Source organism: Electrophorus electricus, chromosome 15, assembly GCF_041902795.1.
Source record: "Electrophorus electricus isolate QZ-2024a chromosome 15, ASM4190279v1, whole genome shotgun sequence".
Lineage (NCBI taxonomy): Eukaryota > Metazoa > Chordata > Actinopteri > Gymnotiformes > Gymnotidae > Electrophorus > Electrophorus electricus.
In genome coordinates this window covers 11,222,501-11,241,927 of record NC_137511.1, presented here as the reverse complement: position 1 = coordinate 11,241,927, position 19,427 = coordinate 11,222,501, and the positions used below count along the sequence as shown (strand labels likewise).

The 19,427-nt window shown below is 40.4% G+C and overlaps 2 protein-coding genes across 6 annotated transcripts; both read left to right on the top strand.

The window, feature by feature from the left end:
* Positions 1–169: 169 nt before the first annotated feature.
* LOC145643260 (uroporphyrinogen-III synthase-like) lies at positions 170–10,931 on the top strand. 5 transcript variants are annotated; one of them, XM_081697754.1, is made up of 10 exons: positions 170–299; positions 1,047–1,128; positions 1,299–1,382; positions 1,488–1,584; positions 2,382–2,453; positions 6,778–6,852; positions 7,518–7,601; positions 8,128–8,213; positions 9,005–9,103; positions 9,465–10,063. In XM_081697754.1, the coding sequence occupies exons 2-10, from the start codon at positions 1,066–1,068 to the stop codon at positions 9,486–9,488; spliced, it is 684 nt and encodes a 227-aa protein (XP_081553880.1). In that variant the 5' UTR covers positions 170–299; positions 1,047–1,065; the 3' UTR covers positions 9,489–10,063. The 5 variants fall into 5 exon arrangements, with proteins under 5 accessions (XP_081553880.1, XP_081553878.1, XP_081553876.1 ...); XM_081697750.1 differs by lacking the exon at positions 9,465–10,063 and adding an exon at positions 10,070–10,931 and having other exon boundaries at positions 171–299; XM_081697751.1 differs by lacking the exon at positions 9,465–10,063 and adding an exon at positions 10,070–10,931 and having other exon boundaries at positions 182–342.
* A 156-nt stretch (positions 10,932–11,087) lies between these two features.
* LOC145651328 (matrix metallopeptidase-21-like) lies at positions 11,088–18,734 on the top strand. Its single transcript, XM_081697749.1, has 7 exons — positions 11,088–11,578; positions 11,781–12,519; positions 13,678–13,817; positions 14,010–14,151; positions 15,850–16,107; positions 16,410–16,582; positions 16,932–18,734. The coding sequence occupies exons 1-7, from the start codon at positions 11,375–11,377 to the stop codon at positions 17,238–17,240; spliced, it is 1,965 nt and encodes a 654-aa protein (XP_081553875.1). The 5' UTR covers positions 11,088–11,374; the 3' UTR covers positions 17,241–18,734.
* The last annotated feature ends 693 nt before the right edge of the window (positions 18,735–19,427 follow it).

Below are 19,427 nucleotides of genomic sequence, written 5' to 3'. Positions count from 1 at the left end.
CAAAATAAGAGCTCTCATTCGAAAGAAATTGAATTTCCTAACATAATATATGAGTTTCTGAGTAGTGTTTACATATAAGCTATGTAATATTTGTTCAAATTTAATCATAATAGCTATTTGTGTCATATCAGAAGAAAATCGAAAGAGTACCTATTACAATAAAATTGGAGCTTTAATTTTGAAACATCGTAAAACGGTCCTCTGCGACTTCACGGGATACACAAACGAAAAAATGTTAGGATATATCGTCTCAAGTATGCGCACGGCGGAATAAAAGTGCACATCTTTTCTACATATAAGTACGCGATTATATTCAAGATCATATTTTCCACTTTAAACACTGTAAGAAAACGAAACGGGATAATGATCATAATGAAGTTGCCTCGTTAGCTGGCTCGCTAGCTTGCTGGCTGGTATGGCCAATTGGAGCGACTATGGCGAACCTGGAGATCTACTCCACTGTAGAGTTTGTTTTCAACCCTAATTTAGCACGTTTGAATATAATATCAAGGCGGTAATGAGGGACTTGATTAATTCGATCTTGTGCGTTAGATTAGGGTTGGAGCCAAACTGCAGGGCGGTAAATCACCAGGACTGGATTTGAGCAGCTCTGGTTTAGCAAGTCTCCCGACTGTTACAGGGCGTTGTTGTATATAGGACTGTGTCTAGCCAGCCAACATTTTTTATTAGTAACGTTATTCAGTCAAGGGTTGTAATAGTGCGGTGCTAGTGTTTAGACGATTTTTTTCCTGCTGTCTGCTGCACTGGCCGTGTAAACCTTGTTTGCTAACTCTAGTTAACGCATTTGTTTAGATGGGTATATTTTGGACAGGCAGTCCATTATCATTAGCCTCTAGTTATCAGAGGCGTACATGTGTTCATTTTGGAGGCGTTGTTAAATTATGCTTATTCATTGTTTGAGACCGTTTGTAGGCGCGCATCAATGTTCATTTAGTTGCATCTGACACTTTGTATGGTTGAATTAACAATTCATTGGATTCAGTTGACGACAGTATCTGGCTATCGCAAACTTGCCGCACTTTTAGTTTGTAGGAGAAGGCAAATATGAATGTACTGCTTTTAAAAGAGCCCCGAGAGAGCGACAGCGGACCAGATCCATATATCAAGGTAATGGCAAATTCTACAACGTTAAATTCTAATGCATGTCAGCATTATAAAATACGTATAGGATGGGAGCGTCGACAGTATTACCAGATGTGTGTGATGAGCAACGTAAATGGGGTGGTTTCACAGTTAAGCATGTCTTCTAAAAGGGGCATTTGACCTGTACATTGCAGGAGCTGGCTAGACATGGACTCTCAGCAACACTGATTCCTGTTCTGTCTTTTAAGTTTGTGTCCCTGACTGCCTTGTCTGATAGGGTTAGTATAAACTCACTCACTCACGTTAAATGTATTACCCTGAGGATCAACAGACGAATACTGCAGGTGATTAATAAGAGCTCTTTTGTAACTGTTTACCTGCAGGTTTTTCAGCCAGAAAAGCATGGAGGACTCATCTTTACAAGCCCGAGAGCAGTCGAGGCTGTGAAAATGTGTATTGAAAACAGCGCCCTGAGAGAAGGTCAGTGATAGGAACCTCTGCAGAGTTCACAAATTCATGTTAGATATTGAAACAGCAAAGGCATTTAAATACCACCACAGCCAACATAAGAGAGTAAACGCCATGTTTACCCTGCCCTTTGAGTCTTAGGGTAAATGTTTTTCTGCAGAATCTGACTAAGGCATAGAAGGTTTGCATATCATTCAGCTGGTCTGCATACTGTGAAAAATTTTTTAGAGCGCTGTACACATCTACCTGAGCTTTCTAACAGATAGAGCTCTGCAGACCATCATTTATTACTGTTAGAGTGATGGTCACTGGTCCTAGAGTTTTCCTCCTAGAGAAATGTAGTTTTTACTTCTGTCTAATGCAGTTTACCACATGTGATCAATGCTTTTCTTCTGAAGTTATTTATTAGTTGGATGGGGTCTGGTGAATGGTGGAATACAGTTAGGAAAGAAGCCCTTTACAGAGTGAGCTAAATAATACTGTTTTGGAGATCATGTGTGCATGGCTTCATAAATCACAGAATGTGTTCTACAACCGTGGAACTGATACTGGATATCTGTTGCATTAATACAGACTGACCACTAGGTGTCACTTCACCATCCGATAATACTGGAACGTTGGTGGGGATCCGTTCGAACATAGAAAAGCCTAATTATATCAAGTTGCCTGAATGTCACAGAAATATGTATTTTAGTGTAGCTGTAAGTAATATTAAACAGATCCAGATTTTGATATTGTATAGACTGAAAATGACATTTTGAAAGTTCTTAAAATGAATTATTCAATTGTTTGCTTATTTCTGTTTTCAGAATGGAACATGGTAAAAGAGAAGTGGAATGCAAAATCAGTGTATGTGGTTGGGAAAGCTACTGCATCATTAGGTAGGTTAGCCACTTTGCTATTATATGTTAAATCTGCTACAAAACCCAGTCTTTTAATCAAGGTAGATACTGCATAGCCATGCCAAGCTTCAATTTTGTTAGCAGAATATTGAGTATAATATATGTAAATGTAATTATATACAGGATAAGATGTCAAATCCTGTGCCATACCATTTCTAGAGTTTTACATAGGATTCAGCCTTCTCACTTTATTCATAATAAGCTTCTAACACACCACTACCACACAAGCTCTTCACGGAGGTCAACAGGTCAGCACCTATGTCTGCGGTTGGCTGAATTAAGCGTGACAACACCTTCAGAAGGCTCAGCAGTAAGGTCCCAGACCCACCCACCTTCAAACTCACTAAACCAGCTAAACAGCTACAGAACTCTTTAAACATAAACCCACATTGGCCTCCCTAATGGCTAAGGCTGTACCTATCTCCACTGGCACTGTTAATGCGTTCTCAGTGCCACCAGTTCCACATGGGCTTAAGGCAAGACACTACAGGTGAATAGAGGAGAAATTCGAACTAATAGATATCACCATGAAACTTCCCCACTCGATTACTTACATTAAGGCAATTACTTTTTGTATTACTATATTTCTGAAATTTGATGTTTAAAAATGCAAATGATGCATTATTTAATTAAATATGTGCTAATTTGCATACATTTCAAGATCAGAAATCTGAACAGTGGATAATGTGAGATTCAATTTTTTTTGTTTCATTTTATTGACATATTAGACTCAAAGGTTTTTACAGAGGGAGGAAAAACATTTTCATCATGTTTTTCATCATGTTAAGCATAAAATGGTTAATTCAGGTTATGAATGATATATGAACAATCCCCTCTGTAAAAACCTTCTGAAAATAAATATGGATATAACTGAAATATTTGGTATATGTAAGTGCTACTGAAGTGGAGAGTTCTGGCTCAGAGTGTGAGAAACTCACTTTGAGAAAAAGGGCTTTAAACAGATATATTATAAAATTTCATACATTTTTATTGGAAGCCACTGTTTACCGACACAATATCTAATATCAGTAGAAATGATATAGAACATCTCTAATAATAGAAAAATAGACCAGTAATATAGAACAATGTAATAACATGTAATAACTAAATTAACAGCATGACCTTCAAATGTGTACACACACATGCACATAATTGTCCTTGTTGCTCTGATGTGGGTGTGTGAAACTATTTTATGTTTTGTCCAGGAGCAATCCCATTACAGAAAAAAAAATTTCAACTTGAATGTCCTGAAAAATTAGGCTACACTCATTAGTCACGCATTTGTTTTGTTATATTATTTTAATATTGTCCACTCTGCGACTAAAGGAAAAGTGTATGGTAAAAAAGTACAAGTGACGACAAATCACAAAATACTGAATGAAATGGCGCTTTGGAATTACGCTGTTAGTACATGTATAATAATATCAGCCACTGCTGTGTGCTCCAAAGTTCCCGACGAAGCTAAACTAAAAAATGTCACAGCATGTCACGTGACGCATCTGAACAAATCACGTTGTCAGAAATCTACTGCAACCAATGAGATTTCACGCTTGACCATGACCATATTTGCATCGGACAGCATTGTGCATTGAAAGAGTTTCATGGCACCTGTGATGGCGTGGTGCAGTCAGCGGTCACTGCAGTGCATGTTGCGTTAGCATGTTCACTTTTCGGGTATTTGAGAAATCTACAGACACAAAGTGTAGAAGAATAAACACCTAAATGTGTATTTTGGTCGACTTCTTCCTAGTGGTCTGAAAGAAGACGTGGTATGGAAGAAAAATGGCCCAAAATCGACTAGTGCATTATAAGACTTTGTTTTTGCCTGCCGTGTCTCGCCTGGATGTACTACATAAACAGCACACACTGAATGAACCTCCCTAAATGTATCCACCGCGTTGCACCCGCACAGCCACTTTGACGATCGCACAAGCACAAGCTGTGTGTTGGTGCTACTCCCGTATGTGATGTTCTATCGTTGGTTATGGTTTTGTATTGCATAATACCAAACCTTTGGGGGAGGGGGTGTGTCACGCGAGTGGGGTGTTTATTGGCCATAAGTAGTATGAGACGTTAACTGGGACCGATCAGCCAACCAGAAACGTAGACCTGGACACTGAGACTTTGTTAAATGGAAAAGAAGGAAACAGGAATAGGGTAGCGTATACCTGTTCGGAGGAAACACCTGTCCGGACACCTGGCTGACACATGCTAGGTTTTGGGAACTTACCGTTTCCAATTTCTCTCACCGGGGATTATTATTTACTCTTTGGATGCGTGCCAACTGTATTGGATTGTATTTTGGATCATGTTGACCAATAGACACCGATTGCAAGGAGTACGTTTGAGTGATCTAAGAGGGTTGGGGAGAAAAATTTGCCAAATCTCTAACCGCTACTTTGTTTTATACGCTCAATGTTTCCCTTTTTTTTACGTGGTCACCTTTCGCTATAGTCGAGTGTCGTTTTTTTCTGAGCTGTGTCTGGGTTTGCAACTCCATTGAATAACTAGTAGTGTGTGTGTGTGTGTGTGTGTATGTATGTATGTATGTATGTAGTGAGCATTGTTAACACACAGTTAACACAACGGTTGGCAAGATTGAATTGGGTACATGTGTGGTTGTTTTAAGGCCAATATGTGAGGATGTTGGTCTCACCACCCCAACCTTGATGTGCATATCAACGGGGCTAAAACAGGGCAAACAGCACATCTTCCTAAACCATAAAATTGAAATTGGCCTCCCCAGTAACTAGGCAGTACCCAGCCCCACTGACACCATTAATGCATGCTCAGTGCCACCAGTTTCATATGGATTTTACCTACTACCCCACCAAGCATTCTACAGCACAGTAGATCCATACTGGCCTCCCCGGGGACTAAGGCCATACCCAGCCTCACTGGCACCGTTAATGCATGCTCAGTGCCACCAGTTTCATATGGATGTACCATTCTAGACATCACAATTACATGACAATGTGAATTATTCAGCAGAGACAAAGACATGTAAAATGGATATAAATAGTATTGTTTCTATTCTCTAAGCTCTGCACAATTGCGTCTTTCATCGTCTGACACACCCTTGCTAATTATGAAGCCATTCAACTCTGCTCTACAGAATGAGCTGATTCAGGGCTGCTGGAACAGGAGGAGCTCTAAAATGCACAGTGCATGGGCTCCCTGGACCTGGGATTCCATTATTGTAAAAGGGATTATGTTCTCAGTTCACTGACCTGGTGATGTCAGATGAACGAATGCATGCATACAATGTCAGTTAAGACTATGCAATATATTGCCATTTTTATTTCTTTATCACATTGATGCACAAACGACTGCTCTATGCAAATGAACCTTCTAACCAATAGCTTTTTTTTTTAATTGCCTTAAACATCCTTCCCCATCTCAGATGTTCCAGATGAGTGTCCTGTGGCTATTGCGATAAATGACTGTGTTCACGTTATAAAACAGATGTGAATGTTTTGACCATATTTTGCTTTGTTGCATATTAGAACTACATATTAATATAGCATTTTTGTCCATATCATGCATCCAATATATGTGTTTATCAATCTGTAGTAAACATTTCGTCAAATGGCTGTAAATTAGTTGTATCGTTCCAGATCTTCAAAAGCATGGTGGCCGACTTGCACCCAGGTGTGAGTCGCATGACCCTGCTGCTTTCCTCTTTAGCTCATTAGCTAATGAGTTGCTCATTAGTGTGTGTGTGTGTGTGAGAGAGAGAGAGCGAGAGAGAGACAGAGACAGACAGACACACTCACCTGTGGTAGCGTTAACTCTCTTTGGCTACAGCTGAAGGGTGGGGTGGGGTGGGGGGCTTTTCCACAAGCTGTGGTTTACTAGTGTGGTTTACACACATACCTACTGCTGACAGTTTGACAATAATTAGGCCCAGGCCCTTCCTCCTGCACCTGTAGGGACCAGTGTGGGGCTGGGTTAACAGAAGTGTCTTCTGGGCTCAGGAAACTCCCCATCACCTGTCTTAGGATGGTTGGTTCATGTTCTTGAAAATAGCTAATTGAGGCACTGCAGAATTCAATAACATATATAAACTGCTAATGTAAAATCTCCATTTGTATAGGATAAAGTTCTACTTCTTGCATATTGCTTTGAATTGAATTATTGTTTGCTTATTAAGTGAAATGTGTTTGCTTACGTCAAACATTTAAATTTTTTTACTTTTATCAGCTCAATACCACTTATTTTAATTTAAAACCAAAAATCTGTCTTTGATTACTGGCATTTGTGTGTCTGTAGGTTAATTGTGTATGTCTCCTTTCCTGTATAGTTGAGAGTCTGGGGCTTAACCCCCAGGGAGAGCACACCGGCACGGCTGACGTTCTGTCCCGGCTCATTGTGGAAAGTGAGAATGCCCTCCACTCTACTCACGCTTAACTTGCAGCTGTTCTCCTTGGGTTTCTAGACCTGCTATAGATCGGTACTGACACCCACAGACCCGGGCTGCAGCGGACTGATGGGTGATGGGTAACGCTGTTACCCACTGTTGAGCGAGGAATGTCATGACCTATCAATCAGAGTCCTCACAATTTAACACATTTTGCTTAGCACATTAACAGCATCCAAGCATAAGTGCCTTTGTTCAAAATTACACAGGTCTGTAATGCTTTGTTCATGAAAGCCCTCTTAATAAATTTACTTTTAAATTAGGCTAGTACATCTTGTACTCATTATTGTGATGTTTGTTAGTGTAATTTCTATGAGTCACCCTGTCCTCACAATATTTTAAAAGGTGGGAAAAAAAAAACCTTCTGTTCTCATACAAGGACATCACTTTCACAAACCACTACACATTTTAATGCATTAATTGGTAATGCAATAGTTATAAGCTGAAACTAAATAGTACAAATAGTAAGAATTTAAAAAACGCAGACATGACCAAAAGGATAAATGCTATCATAAAGAAGCCTGTGTCAGCAGTTAACAAAACTTCACCAAAGAATAATTTCCCATGTTCTCTGAACCAAACCAAAAGCTGTTTGTCATTCTTGTCCTGTACTGGTTTTGTAGGAGAAGATCCGAAGATTTTGCCTCTGCTGTTTCCTTGTGGTACTTTGAAGAGAGAAGTGCTTCCCACCACACTGAGGGAAAATGGTTAGACACAGAAAGCAGAAAACCGATTGTTATATCTGAGACAGTTTTACTAACCTCAGTCAGTGTGGGATGCTGAAGTTTTCATTTCAGTTTTCACATTTGTTTGTACTAAATGTGTGGTAAAAATGTACATCATATTCAAAAGTGCTTTTTATGCCAGGTATTTTCCTTCACACACCTGCTTTTGTTAATTACAGACATCAAGAAACATGTTGAACGCATTTCTATTTGTTCTAATATATGTTGGAATGTATTTCTATCTGGGACAACTGTGTGTGTGTGTGTGTGTGTGTGTGTGTGTGTGTGTGTGTGTGTGTGTGTGTGTGTGAGAGAGAGAGAGAGAGAGAGAATCAGAGGGAGGGAGAAGGAGCGAGCGAGAGTGTAATTGAATAGCGTCTGTTCTCCCTGTACTGTTGTGTGTTGAGGCTGCTGGTGTCACAGTCTCCTGGGTCCAGTACTAATTACAGCCCTGTGTCTAATTTTACTGTGACAAAGAGCATGGGTTCCTTCTCTTTCCCCCTCTCAGGCCTTCCTCTGGAGGCTGTCACAGTCTATCAGACAGTGGATCATCCTGATCTGGAGATAAACATCACTCACTATTTTTCTAAACAGGTGAGTCTTCCTAGCTGAGTCAGATAATGACTTGTAGATTTATTAGAAACACCTGCCATGCTCACTGGTTACTTCATTAAGTGCTATACAGTACAAACCATTGTAGCCATTTCTAATAAAGTGGTCAATAGGGGTTTGTTCATGGAAATCCATTTTAATGATCTTGGAGTGTTTCATAAATCGGTTTCAAACAGCGAGTGATCACCCAGCTTGTGAATCTAGGTGACCTTCTGTTTGAATACCTTGCAATGCAAACTCAGTTCCTCACAATTCACCCAAGCTGGCAGGGTTTGCTTTTACAAAAGTGACGATTGCTTTGATCAACTGAGAGCGCGGCCATGCGAGATCAAAGCTTGGAAGAAATTCAGCTTGTGCTGGAAACTGCATCTGAGTCTAGAAGCAGAAGCAATATTCTCTCTTTAATCTTACGTATGGTTAAACTGGCTTTTAGCTCCTGATATACTGGTGTTTCACAGTTTAACACAGTTTGTGTTTTTCATACATTCCCAGGACAGAAAACAACCTATCTAGTTAGGACTAACAAAATGGTCTTGACAAAGCAAAGTGACCTAAAAGCTATATTACATTTTTAAATCTGAAAAAGCAAAAACCATTCCTTTTTGTTTGAGAGGTTAAGGTCCATTTAAGGTTAGCCCTGAAATTCTAAGTTACAACGACATAATACATGTGACACATCTGCTGGTATTAACGTGTGTGTGTGTGTGTGTGTGTGTGTGTGTGTGTGTGTGTGTGTGTGTGTGTGTCTCCATGTCCATGCTCATGCTTGTCAGGGAATACCTGCCAGCATTGCTTTCTTTAGTCCTTCCGGGGTAAAGTTCTGTTTGGAGCTGCTGAAGAGACTGGTCGGACCACAGCTGGACCAAATAAAGGTAATAAAGGTTATTTTCTTAAAGGGATGTTGTAGTAGTAGTAGTAGTAGTAGTAGTAGTAGTAGTAGTAGTAATGGTGGTGGTGGTAGTAGTAGTAGTAGTAGTAGTAATAATAATAATAGTAATAGTAGTAATAGTAGTAGTAGTAATAGTAGTAATAGTAGTAGTAGTAATAGTAATAATAGTAATAGTAGTGGTAATAATAGTAGTAGTAGTAGTAGTAATAGTAGTATTAGTAATAATAGTAGTAGTAGTAGTAGTAAGAGTAGTAATAGTAATCGTAGTAGTAATAGTAGTAGTAGTAGTAATTGTTGTAGTTGTGGTAGTTGTTTTCATATATTGTGTGTTGGTGACATTGCAGTTAGACTCCAGTCCTGGTAGGTAACACTTCTGCAGAGTTCTTTTTCCTGCTCTAACACCTGATTTGACACACTTGCTAATTCAGTCCCTGCATGAGTTCAGTCTGGCAGGTTGAAACAGGAAAGCCACATTCTCCAGGGACTGAGTTTGACACCTGTGTTAATGTTCAAAGGCATGCTCATTGTACCATACTGCACATCAGCTTTGTGCTTCAGCACTTTTGAGGGAACTCGCCACTGTTTTTGTAGATACAAACAATTATATGATAATTGCTGAAATTATGTAATATCAAGTCTTGATGCCATAAATCTGAAGAAAAAACATCTTTTGAATAGAATGATGAGGCTGCAACCAGTCATAGTTTTAAATTTGTCATGTCTTAATTCTAAACTTGAGGAGCTACACTTGAATAAATAAGAACAATGTCATTGTGATTCATTACTCTTACATGGCACCTGTACTTGGGTGGTAATAGCTCCCCTTATGGATAATTTTCAACCTGCTAAATGTGAGTGAGCCAACTAAGTCAGTCAGTCAGTCTGTAAAACAAAGGCTAAACGAATGGTTGAAAATCCTGAGCCAGGCTGTTTGTGTGCTGTCCTTCAGTTTGCCGCTATAGGCCCCACCACTGCAGATGCTCTGGAGGCTGAGGGGCTGAGGGTCAGCTGCTTGGCTGAGAAACCCACCTCACAGCACCTCGCCAAGAGTGTCGTACAGGCCCTAAACACAGGCCCCTCAGACTGGTGACCTTTTGACCTGCCCCTGAATCAGCGGAGTCTGTCCAGATCAACATAGAAATTGATAAGTTTTGATTTAGCTTTCAGCTATTTTGATATTTAGGCAATCATTAGTTAAAGTATGCATGAGAAGGCAATCACTTAGACTAATATTTCCTAACCCAGTCCACGTTTCTGCTCAATCCCCATTCCCAACACATTCAGTGCTCTTGATTCCTTGGTTCAGGTGTACTTGGGAGCTAGGAAAGAACCTGGACTGCCTTTGAAATAAATTTATGTGTTTCTAATTTTAATACTCTTATTACAGAGAGAAATTGTCCTCCATGATAAGTTCTGTTTGTCTGTATGTTTCCTTTGATTTCTCCCCCACCCCCTGGCTTCAAAACAAAAGTGGTTTTAGCCTCCTGTACACAGACCTATAGAGTAATTTAATTGTTGACTAGAGAGCAGTTTGCAGTTCAAACCTGGTTAAAATGAAACCAGATATGAAAATCTACTGAATACGGTGCAGTAATATGCATGTAAGTTCTGTCAAGTTGTTAAAGTAACTACTGACATTTGCTGGTTTTTATCCTTTTTTTCCAATTAAAAGGAGTAATGTGCACACACATGCCCCTCCCACTTCTCCTGCGTCATGTGTATGGCTTTAAGAGGGAATGACCGGAGATTTAGCATCCTGTGTGACTTTTTGTACGTTTGGATATTGAATTTGAATAAAATTCAGTGCGAAAGCAGCGTCTAAAGAGTTGTTCTTTATGGGCTATTAGATTTGTCAAAGCAGCTGGGTTTGCTTTGAGTAAGGGGTTGTAAGGAGATAGACCGTCGCTTATAGGCGCAGGTGTGCTCGCAGCCAGGTGCGAGTCGCGTGGCCTTACACGCAGGTGCTATGTGCGCAAATTGTGGGTTTGTTTACTTGATATACAAATATAATCATGTGGGTTTGGTATTATCGCGTTGCATAATGACTGCAGTACATTTTATCTTAATGTGTACTATAATGTCGAATTATTTAGAATGGAGTAAAAGTATATGCGTGTGTACACTTCACACCAAATTGCAAGGGTGACGAGAGGGAGATTATTGACGCGGTGTTTGAATTGTTGTCTTTGGAGTAAACTTGAAAGACTATGCACGTGACATGGTCCCTTTATAAAGACTTGGCGAAGTGTGGCCCATGAACTCGCCATACTTAGCCACTGGTGTGCTGGAAGGCAGATGCGCGTTAACGATGCTGGTAACCACACAGCTGACCGTCCTTCTCTTAACGATCATCGGCTTGACTGTAACGGAGAAAATATTCCACAGTCGGGACCATTCCGACGTAGAGATTGCCCCGTCCCATCAAGCGGAGCTCATAACGGACAGAGACACAGCAGAAGTAAGAGTTTATACTTCCGTTTCACGACTTAACACGTAAAATAACGTTACCCAAAAGTTTTGTTTCAGCGTTTTGTGTCTTAGTTGTTAAACTGACACTCGCATAGTATTTAAAGCATAGTACATACCGCTTGCTTGTTTGAATAACGCTTAATTTTGTTTTGTTACTGACCAAGACAATAAATTGCCTTGCTCCATGTTAGCAATTTCTCCTTAAGTATGGATTCCTTAAGCCAGTGAACTCGGAGAAGGCTCAAAGCTCCAGCACCGACATGCCCACTGATGCTGCTATCTCCTTGGAGGACACTGTGGCTTTCGTCCAGGAGGGACCATCCTCATCTCGCTCTGGAACTCCAGAAAACAGTTCAGAGATATCAGATTTTTCTGAAGCTCTACGAGAGTTCCAGCGATTGTCCGGTTTACCTGTTACAGGTCTCCTGGACGACGCCACCAGAACATCTATGAACAAGCCAAGATGCGGCGTCCCAGACAAGGAAGAGAAACTGATTGAGACCCTGGAATCCAGCTTGATTGCACAGCAACTGAATGACACTTCTTTGCACAATGCTACCACCCTCAAACATTTCAACCATACACTGACCAACTACAGCACGCACAATGCAGATGTAACAAACGGCACCAACGACAACGCCACGGCTCAGCCCAGACCATCCACGCAGGAAAAGCGCCACCTAGCTGCGCCGGTACGTAAGATTAGGCGGAAAAGAGCTGCCGGCAAGTGGGGCCATATGGCTTTCTCCAAGAGCGTTCTCACATGGCGGCTCATCGGAGAGGGATACAGCACCCAGCTCTCCGTCGACGAGCAGCGCTACGTCTTCAGGTTGGCCTTCAGGATGTGGAGTGAAGTGTCACCTTTGGAGTTTGAGGAGAACTTATACTCACCCCTGGAGGAGATCGACATCAGACTCGGCTTCGGCACAGGTGCGACTCATTAAAGCAACAGCCTACATGACACTAACGTTTGAGGAATTCTAACAAGGCGTCGAAATGAACCCAGTGGGGATTATTAAATTAACTTCAGTTACATAATGCTAAGATTTTTTTTCTTTTGCCTTTTTTTAAATCTACGATTGATGTATTGTTTAGTGCCTCTGCAGAGCAATTTGTCATAAGATCATAGAAGTGTGAATCAGAGTGAGATTTCACAGTGTGAATTTTACTCCAGACCTTAAATCCTGTTTCAGATATAATAACTGATGGTTACATTAACTGTTCGGTTAACTAATTGGGCACTTTGTCAAACCTCACTGCTAGGTAACAGGAGGGTGGATTTGAACACTTTTGTTTGACACAAATTAAGGGATTACAGAATCCAGAACTGGGATTTGGATTTGAGGTCCAGAAATGAAGACATCTGGTGAAGACCTTTAATTAAGTCTGTTCGGGATTTCCTTCTATACTCATATGCAACCTTAAAACATGGTGCCTGGTTTTATTTCACTAATAAGAGTTCACCAGAGAAATCAGATATGCCGAGTTGGAGTGAATGCTTGTAGACTCTGCTTTTTTCTTTTCTTTTCTATAGAATATTGTCAGGATTCCCAGAACAGCCTTTAGTCTGCTGATTGTAGCAGATGTCTAGTGCTGTGGTAAAATAATAGATCATTCCATATAATTATAATCATATTACTGATTAGTCAGAGGGGGGGAATGCAACCTGTATTTCTGTAGATGGTAATGATTGTAGAGATAAGACACCAATTTCAAAAGAATAACCAAACACAAGAACCAACACTCAAATACCCCATACACCCATAACCACTAAAGAATGCTCTCTGTGGTATATAGCTATAGGTTAATTCGCTAACACTAATGTACTTTTTAATTGTTTTTGTGTCGCATCACTCAATTATTGATTTTATTATTGTTGTTGTTTTTTTAATTTTATTTTCCCTTTCTTTTATTTTGAACCATTGTTGGTATTTGCTTGTGTTAGCACATGTCGTCCTTCCAGGCAATTCATGAATTATTACCACCAACAAAGTCTTACTGGTGCTCCAGTAGGGCGGTGCTGGGGGGGTTCACTTCCATGTCTCATGCAGAAATACCTTTTCTAATTCTCTCTTGCTCTCTCACTAGGACGGCACCTTGGCTGTGTGCAGCGGTTCGATGGGGCAGGGAGAGAGTTTGCTCATGCATGGTTTCTGGGTGACATCCATTTCGACGATGATGAGCATTTCACGGTCCCTAACACAGGTGATGGGATCAGCCTGCTTAAGGTGAGATTGGCAATCCAACAGACCTATATAACAGTTATTACAAACCAACCCAACCCAGTGCAATGTCCATTTTTTCCATAAATTTTGTTTTTACAAAACAATAGAGCAATATTTAATTTGACACATGGAGGAATTGTAATAATAATTTGACTCACTGATTCTCCTAATTGTCCCGTGTTGCTTCTTGCTCAGGTAGCAGTGCATGAGATCGGCCATGTGCTGGGACTGCCTCATGTGTACCGCACAGGGTCCATCATGCAACCAAGCTACAGACCCCAGGATTCCACCTTTGAACTCGACTGGCTGGACAGGAAGGCTGTTCAGTACCTCTATGGTAGGAGCACTGAACTAAAACACATGACTTAAAGTTTAGTGTATATCTTGTTGTTGCACATATGATGCAAATTGTCAGCTAATTGCCAATCTATGATGGTTTAAACATGTTCAAAAGTCCCTAATCAGGCATGTTGGAGCAGGGAGATTGCTGCTGTATGCAGTGCTATGGTCCTGCAGAGCTGGAGTTTAAGTGTGCACACCCTTCAACTGTTCCTCCTTGTTCAGGGTGGGTGGGAGGGTGGGTGAATGGAGACAGTCATTTACTCTCCTAACAACACAGGTTTATATTAAGTCCAATGAAAATATTAAATAGTTCACAACTATTACAAAATATCATTAATATTAACATAATGTTAATAACTAACATTAGTCTAGAATTTAAGAGTGTATGATATGTCAGATATTGTTTTCATCTGTTGAAATTTTATAGAAATACCATTGTTTTATGGGATTTGGTTTATTCTTTGAACATCAGACAGCAGACATGGGGACATTTATAGCTCTTTTGCATGGCACCATACATCTGCTGTCACTCAGTGTCAGTTTAACAGACAGATCTGGCAAACGAGTGACTGTTCCCCAGTTTCTCCTTTCAGGCTTGTCAGTGGCAAACACAGAGCAGTGTTTCCCTCCCCACAAGCATGCTCCCTCCCCAGCACATGTTGGTGTCTTCCTGCTCCTGACACCTGACTCAGCTCAGCAGGCAGTTAACCAGCCTTATGTGGATTTAAAATGGGTGTGACGGAGCAGAGAGGAACACTGCAGAGCAGGGGAACTGGCAGCACCAGCGCTGGGAAAACCTAATATAGAACATGACCGTAATTGACTGGATCCTAGTCTTCAAAGGTCCTTTTTGTGTCTTGTTTAAAGGGTTTCTGGAATATAGAAAGCAGTGACAGAGTCTGGGTGCATGTCGTGTGATATTTCTATCATGACTGGCATAACATTTGCAGTCAGAGGATCAAAGTCTCAGGGAAATAATGTGCTAAAAAGTATTTAAATGTCAAACCATTTGATAGTTTAGTATATGATGGTGAAATATAAATATCTGAAAATCTATAAACTCTCCTTTATCTGAAGACCAGCAATACACCTTTAAACTAATAAATAGTCTCTTACAAGCAACAATTACAACTTCTATTATGAGGATGATAAAACTCTTATCAAAGGGGTTTTTTTTTTTTTTAAATGTTTTATCAGCACACTCACATCAGCGGCAGCGTAATTAATGTTTTATTATGGAATGAGATTTAAAGCCTGGAAAAAAAGTCATCTCCCAGATTGCTATTAGAAATCTGTCGAGATGACAATTCATTAAAGATAATAATCACTTTTCTGTGAAATCGCAATCATAAAACATCAATTACAGAGCAAGCATCTCTCAGCAAAGCACCCGCCATCATATCCATCAGCCTTTTAATTTGACGTGGTTGGAAGGTTCATTACCAGTAGCTAGGCCTAATGTCCATGGCTGTTTATATGCTGACGCTGGAAGTGAGCTGTAAAAAGCTGTTGAGTGTCTTTAAGAATACGGTGCCCTGTTGTAATCATCTCCAAATTAGTTATGAAGATCACAATAAAAATCCAAAAAACCCTTGATTTTCACAGTGAGAAAGTTAGAAATAATAATAACGCATGAAGGAACACTAACCTCCCCCACCTCTCTCTCATTGGTTCCCTCATCTCTCACTCTCAGGGGGTTGTAAGGGTAGGTTCAGCACTGTGTTTGACTGGGTAAGAAAAGAGAGGACCCAATACGGTGAAGTGGTGGTCCGTTTCAGCACCTACTTTATGCGTGACGACTGGTACTGGCTGTATGAGAACCGGAACAACAGAACCCGCTACGGCGATCCAGTTTCTGTGCGGGTTGGGTGGCATGGAATCCCACCTGCTGGTGTGGATGCCTATGTTCACGTGTGGACCCGCAGGACAGATGCAGCGTACTTCTTTAAAGGTAAACTCTGTCATTAAAGACTCTGGTGGCAAGGATTAAGATGTGTATTATAATGTGCAATATATACTGCCAAGGAGGCAGACACACATTAAATCTGAGTCACTGAATAATTGCAAAAATTCGCATTACCCTCCTGAGACTTGAACTACGTGGTTCTGTGTATTTTAAATAGTGCTGCTGGTAACTAGTTGCGCCTGATGACTATGGAAACTAAGTAATGTCTTGGAAGAGGAAGTAGTTTATAAGAAAGTTATGTGCTCATATGAGGATAGTGGATTTCACCTTGAACATGCCTGTTGCAGGTGTAAAGTACTGGAGGTATGACAATGAGAATGATCAGGCCTTCTCTGAGGACCCCGATGGCCAGCACTACCCTCGTCTCATCTCGGAGGGCTTCCCTGGGGTCCCTGCCCCCATCGACACAGCCTACTATGACAGGAGAGACGCACACATCTATTTTTTCAGAGGCTCGATGGTGAGAGCTGATTGGCTGCTTTGGCTGCATGTTATAGCTGATTGGCTGCATGTTCTAGGCAAATATATATGAGAATGGAAGCCATGGAAACTGACAAGGCATTAGGAAGCAATGGGTCAGAAGTAACCAAAGACAAAAAAGTGCAGTGGACACATGAAATATTGTCACTTACAAAATTGAGCAATTATGTAAATCGCTCTGGATAAGAGCATCTGCCAAATGGCGTAAATACAAAATTATTGAAACAATCAGTTTTTGACTACAAAACTACAGTATAATCATGAATTATATTTATCCAGGTTACAAACACAGTTATTGGTAACAATGTTAGTTATTTTTTTACTTACAGGTTTATAGGTTTGATGTCAGAGCTAACCAGCTAGCTGCAGGTTCACCCAGGAAGATAACGGAGTTATTTCCCCCCATTGCCAGGGGTGACCACCCTGTCAGCAATCTGGATGCAGCCTACTTCTCCTACACGCACAATGCACTCTTTCTGCTCAAGGGCACCTCCTACTGGCGAGTGGTGGGAAACAGAGATCATAGGTTGAAGGCTTCACTACCCCACAATGGCCTGTTGCCTAGGAGAGAGGTGGACCAACAGTGGTTCGATATTTGTGATGTTCACGTCAGCACTCTAAAGACCTTTCGCAGGTGATGGCAGAGGCTGTTGCCTCATCCAAGTCATAATGTGAACCTTATTCACCCATGCTACCCTACCCCTTAAGAAGAGGAGAGAACAACACTTAAAAGTGGCCATGGCCAAGTGTAGGCTTTTTTGTAGCAGTGCCCTGACAGTAGAACGTATTAAAGATAACAGGTCAGTGCAATGAAGTCCTTTTCAGACCCTGTAGAAAAATGTTTTTCAATTCTGAAATTGGCACACTGTGCTAAATCTCACAATCTCATCAACAACTATGTGAGACAATGCCGAAAATGTCTTATCCCCTGGTTATCACCAGTATATGAACAGTAATGGGGAGATTTCATGTACCAAATTTATTTCAACGAAAGAACATTTGATACTGATCTGGCAATTTAGTTTTGCAGAAGCATGAATCTCCACCACAGACATGTATAAAAAACATACAAACATAAATTAAAAAGTCTTTCCTCCATGTTACTGAGCCATTATATTCCAGTCAGAGGAACAACCCTCCGTCTGAAAGCCCTGAATGGATTTTACTCTGAATATAGTTCAGTTTGTAAAGTCAATTTTAGCCAGTCATTAGGCATAGCAAGGTCATTTAGCAGTTGAGTGAGTGAGTGAGTGAGTTTAAACCCTGCAGAACACTGACATAATGGTGGGCATTCAGGGATGTGTCTACTTGTCTTATAACAATGACAATACAAACTCAAACATTCTAGAATCAGAGTTCCACAATAGGGTTTGAACAATCCATTTCCCCCACCTATTTGAGTTTTTCTAGAATATTAATATGCTGAAGAGATGTATTTATGTATAGTCTGGTTTTATGCATAGTTTTATTTATTTACATACTGTATCTAATTTTACATGGGAAAAAAAAATCAGTATTTGTTTACCGTTTGTTTGAATATCTTTTGATTATATTGTTGGATTTGCATTAGGATGCCTCAACAATAAAATTGCACATGCCAGGATAAGTCCCACTGAGTTGAATTATATTCAGTGCTGAAGGAGTATCCTTTATTTCCCAGGACTTTAGATTTTTTAAAGAATTTGCATAAATGTATGTGTGTTCAAGGCTGGGTTGAAAATTGCCTTAAAACTGTAGCAACATTATTTGATGATAATTACAATAATCCCAGATTTGCATTATTAAACTGAATTTGCTGGCAGTAGATCTCCAGAAGCAGCGGTGAACCTAAACTGCTTGTTTGTTAGAGTGATCATGCATAATACTGGGATTTTTTTATTGTATGGTATGATGTGTATATATTGTGCGATGTGTAGAAGTATGCATAACTGCATGATGTTACTGAGTGGCATGTGTGTGTTGCAGGATAAGAGTGTGTTATGGCATGGCAATATGCTTCATTATAACCTGTAGTTTTGTGCATATGTGTTACAATAATGTGTGTGGTACCACATGCTAACATGTTCTGCGATTGTGCTTGATGATATACTCTAAATGACTCTGCGTGTCAATAAAGCCCTGCGGTAAGCCAAGTGGATTTAGTCTTGTTGACATCATGAATTAATTTTCACCGTGCGTGCCGAGAGAGGCACACATGGATTTATACAGCAGGAATGAATAGGAGGCTGGAGTATGGTTTCTGATGTCCAATTTAACTGCTTGAAATGAACAGAGGCTGCCAGAGCAGACATCGATCCAGGAGTCGATACGCGATTTGAGTGCCCCTCTTTCCATTCACTCTCTTCATCAGAACAGATTAAGCTCCTGGCGCTCTTTCAAATAACCTTCCCCTGTGCTTGAGGCATACCATGGGCTTTATTAATAAACTGAAGCAAAAAAATCAATGACAAGCAAAATCACAAAATGGCCCTGTAAGAGGCGACACAGAGAAAAGATACAATAATTTACAAAAAGTTCACGTGTTCAAATTTTTTTTACCCCTATTTTTTGATGCTGGCATTCTCTGTCTCTCCTCTTATCATAAAATTAGATGAAACATTTTTTTTCTTTCCTTTAGAAAATGCTCTTGTACCCTTGTCATCATTGCTCAAGTCACAGACCCAGCAGTGTGTCTGTATACAGCTTTATGTATCTGCATGAAAGTGCTGGCAATGGACTACTCATATTGTAGTCCAACTCATTCCAGGGTGAGGTGAGATGAATGTGGAGTGGTGCAGTTCACTCCTGGAAGACTGAATACTAATGAGCAGAGTTCCAGAGAATAA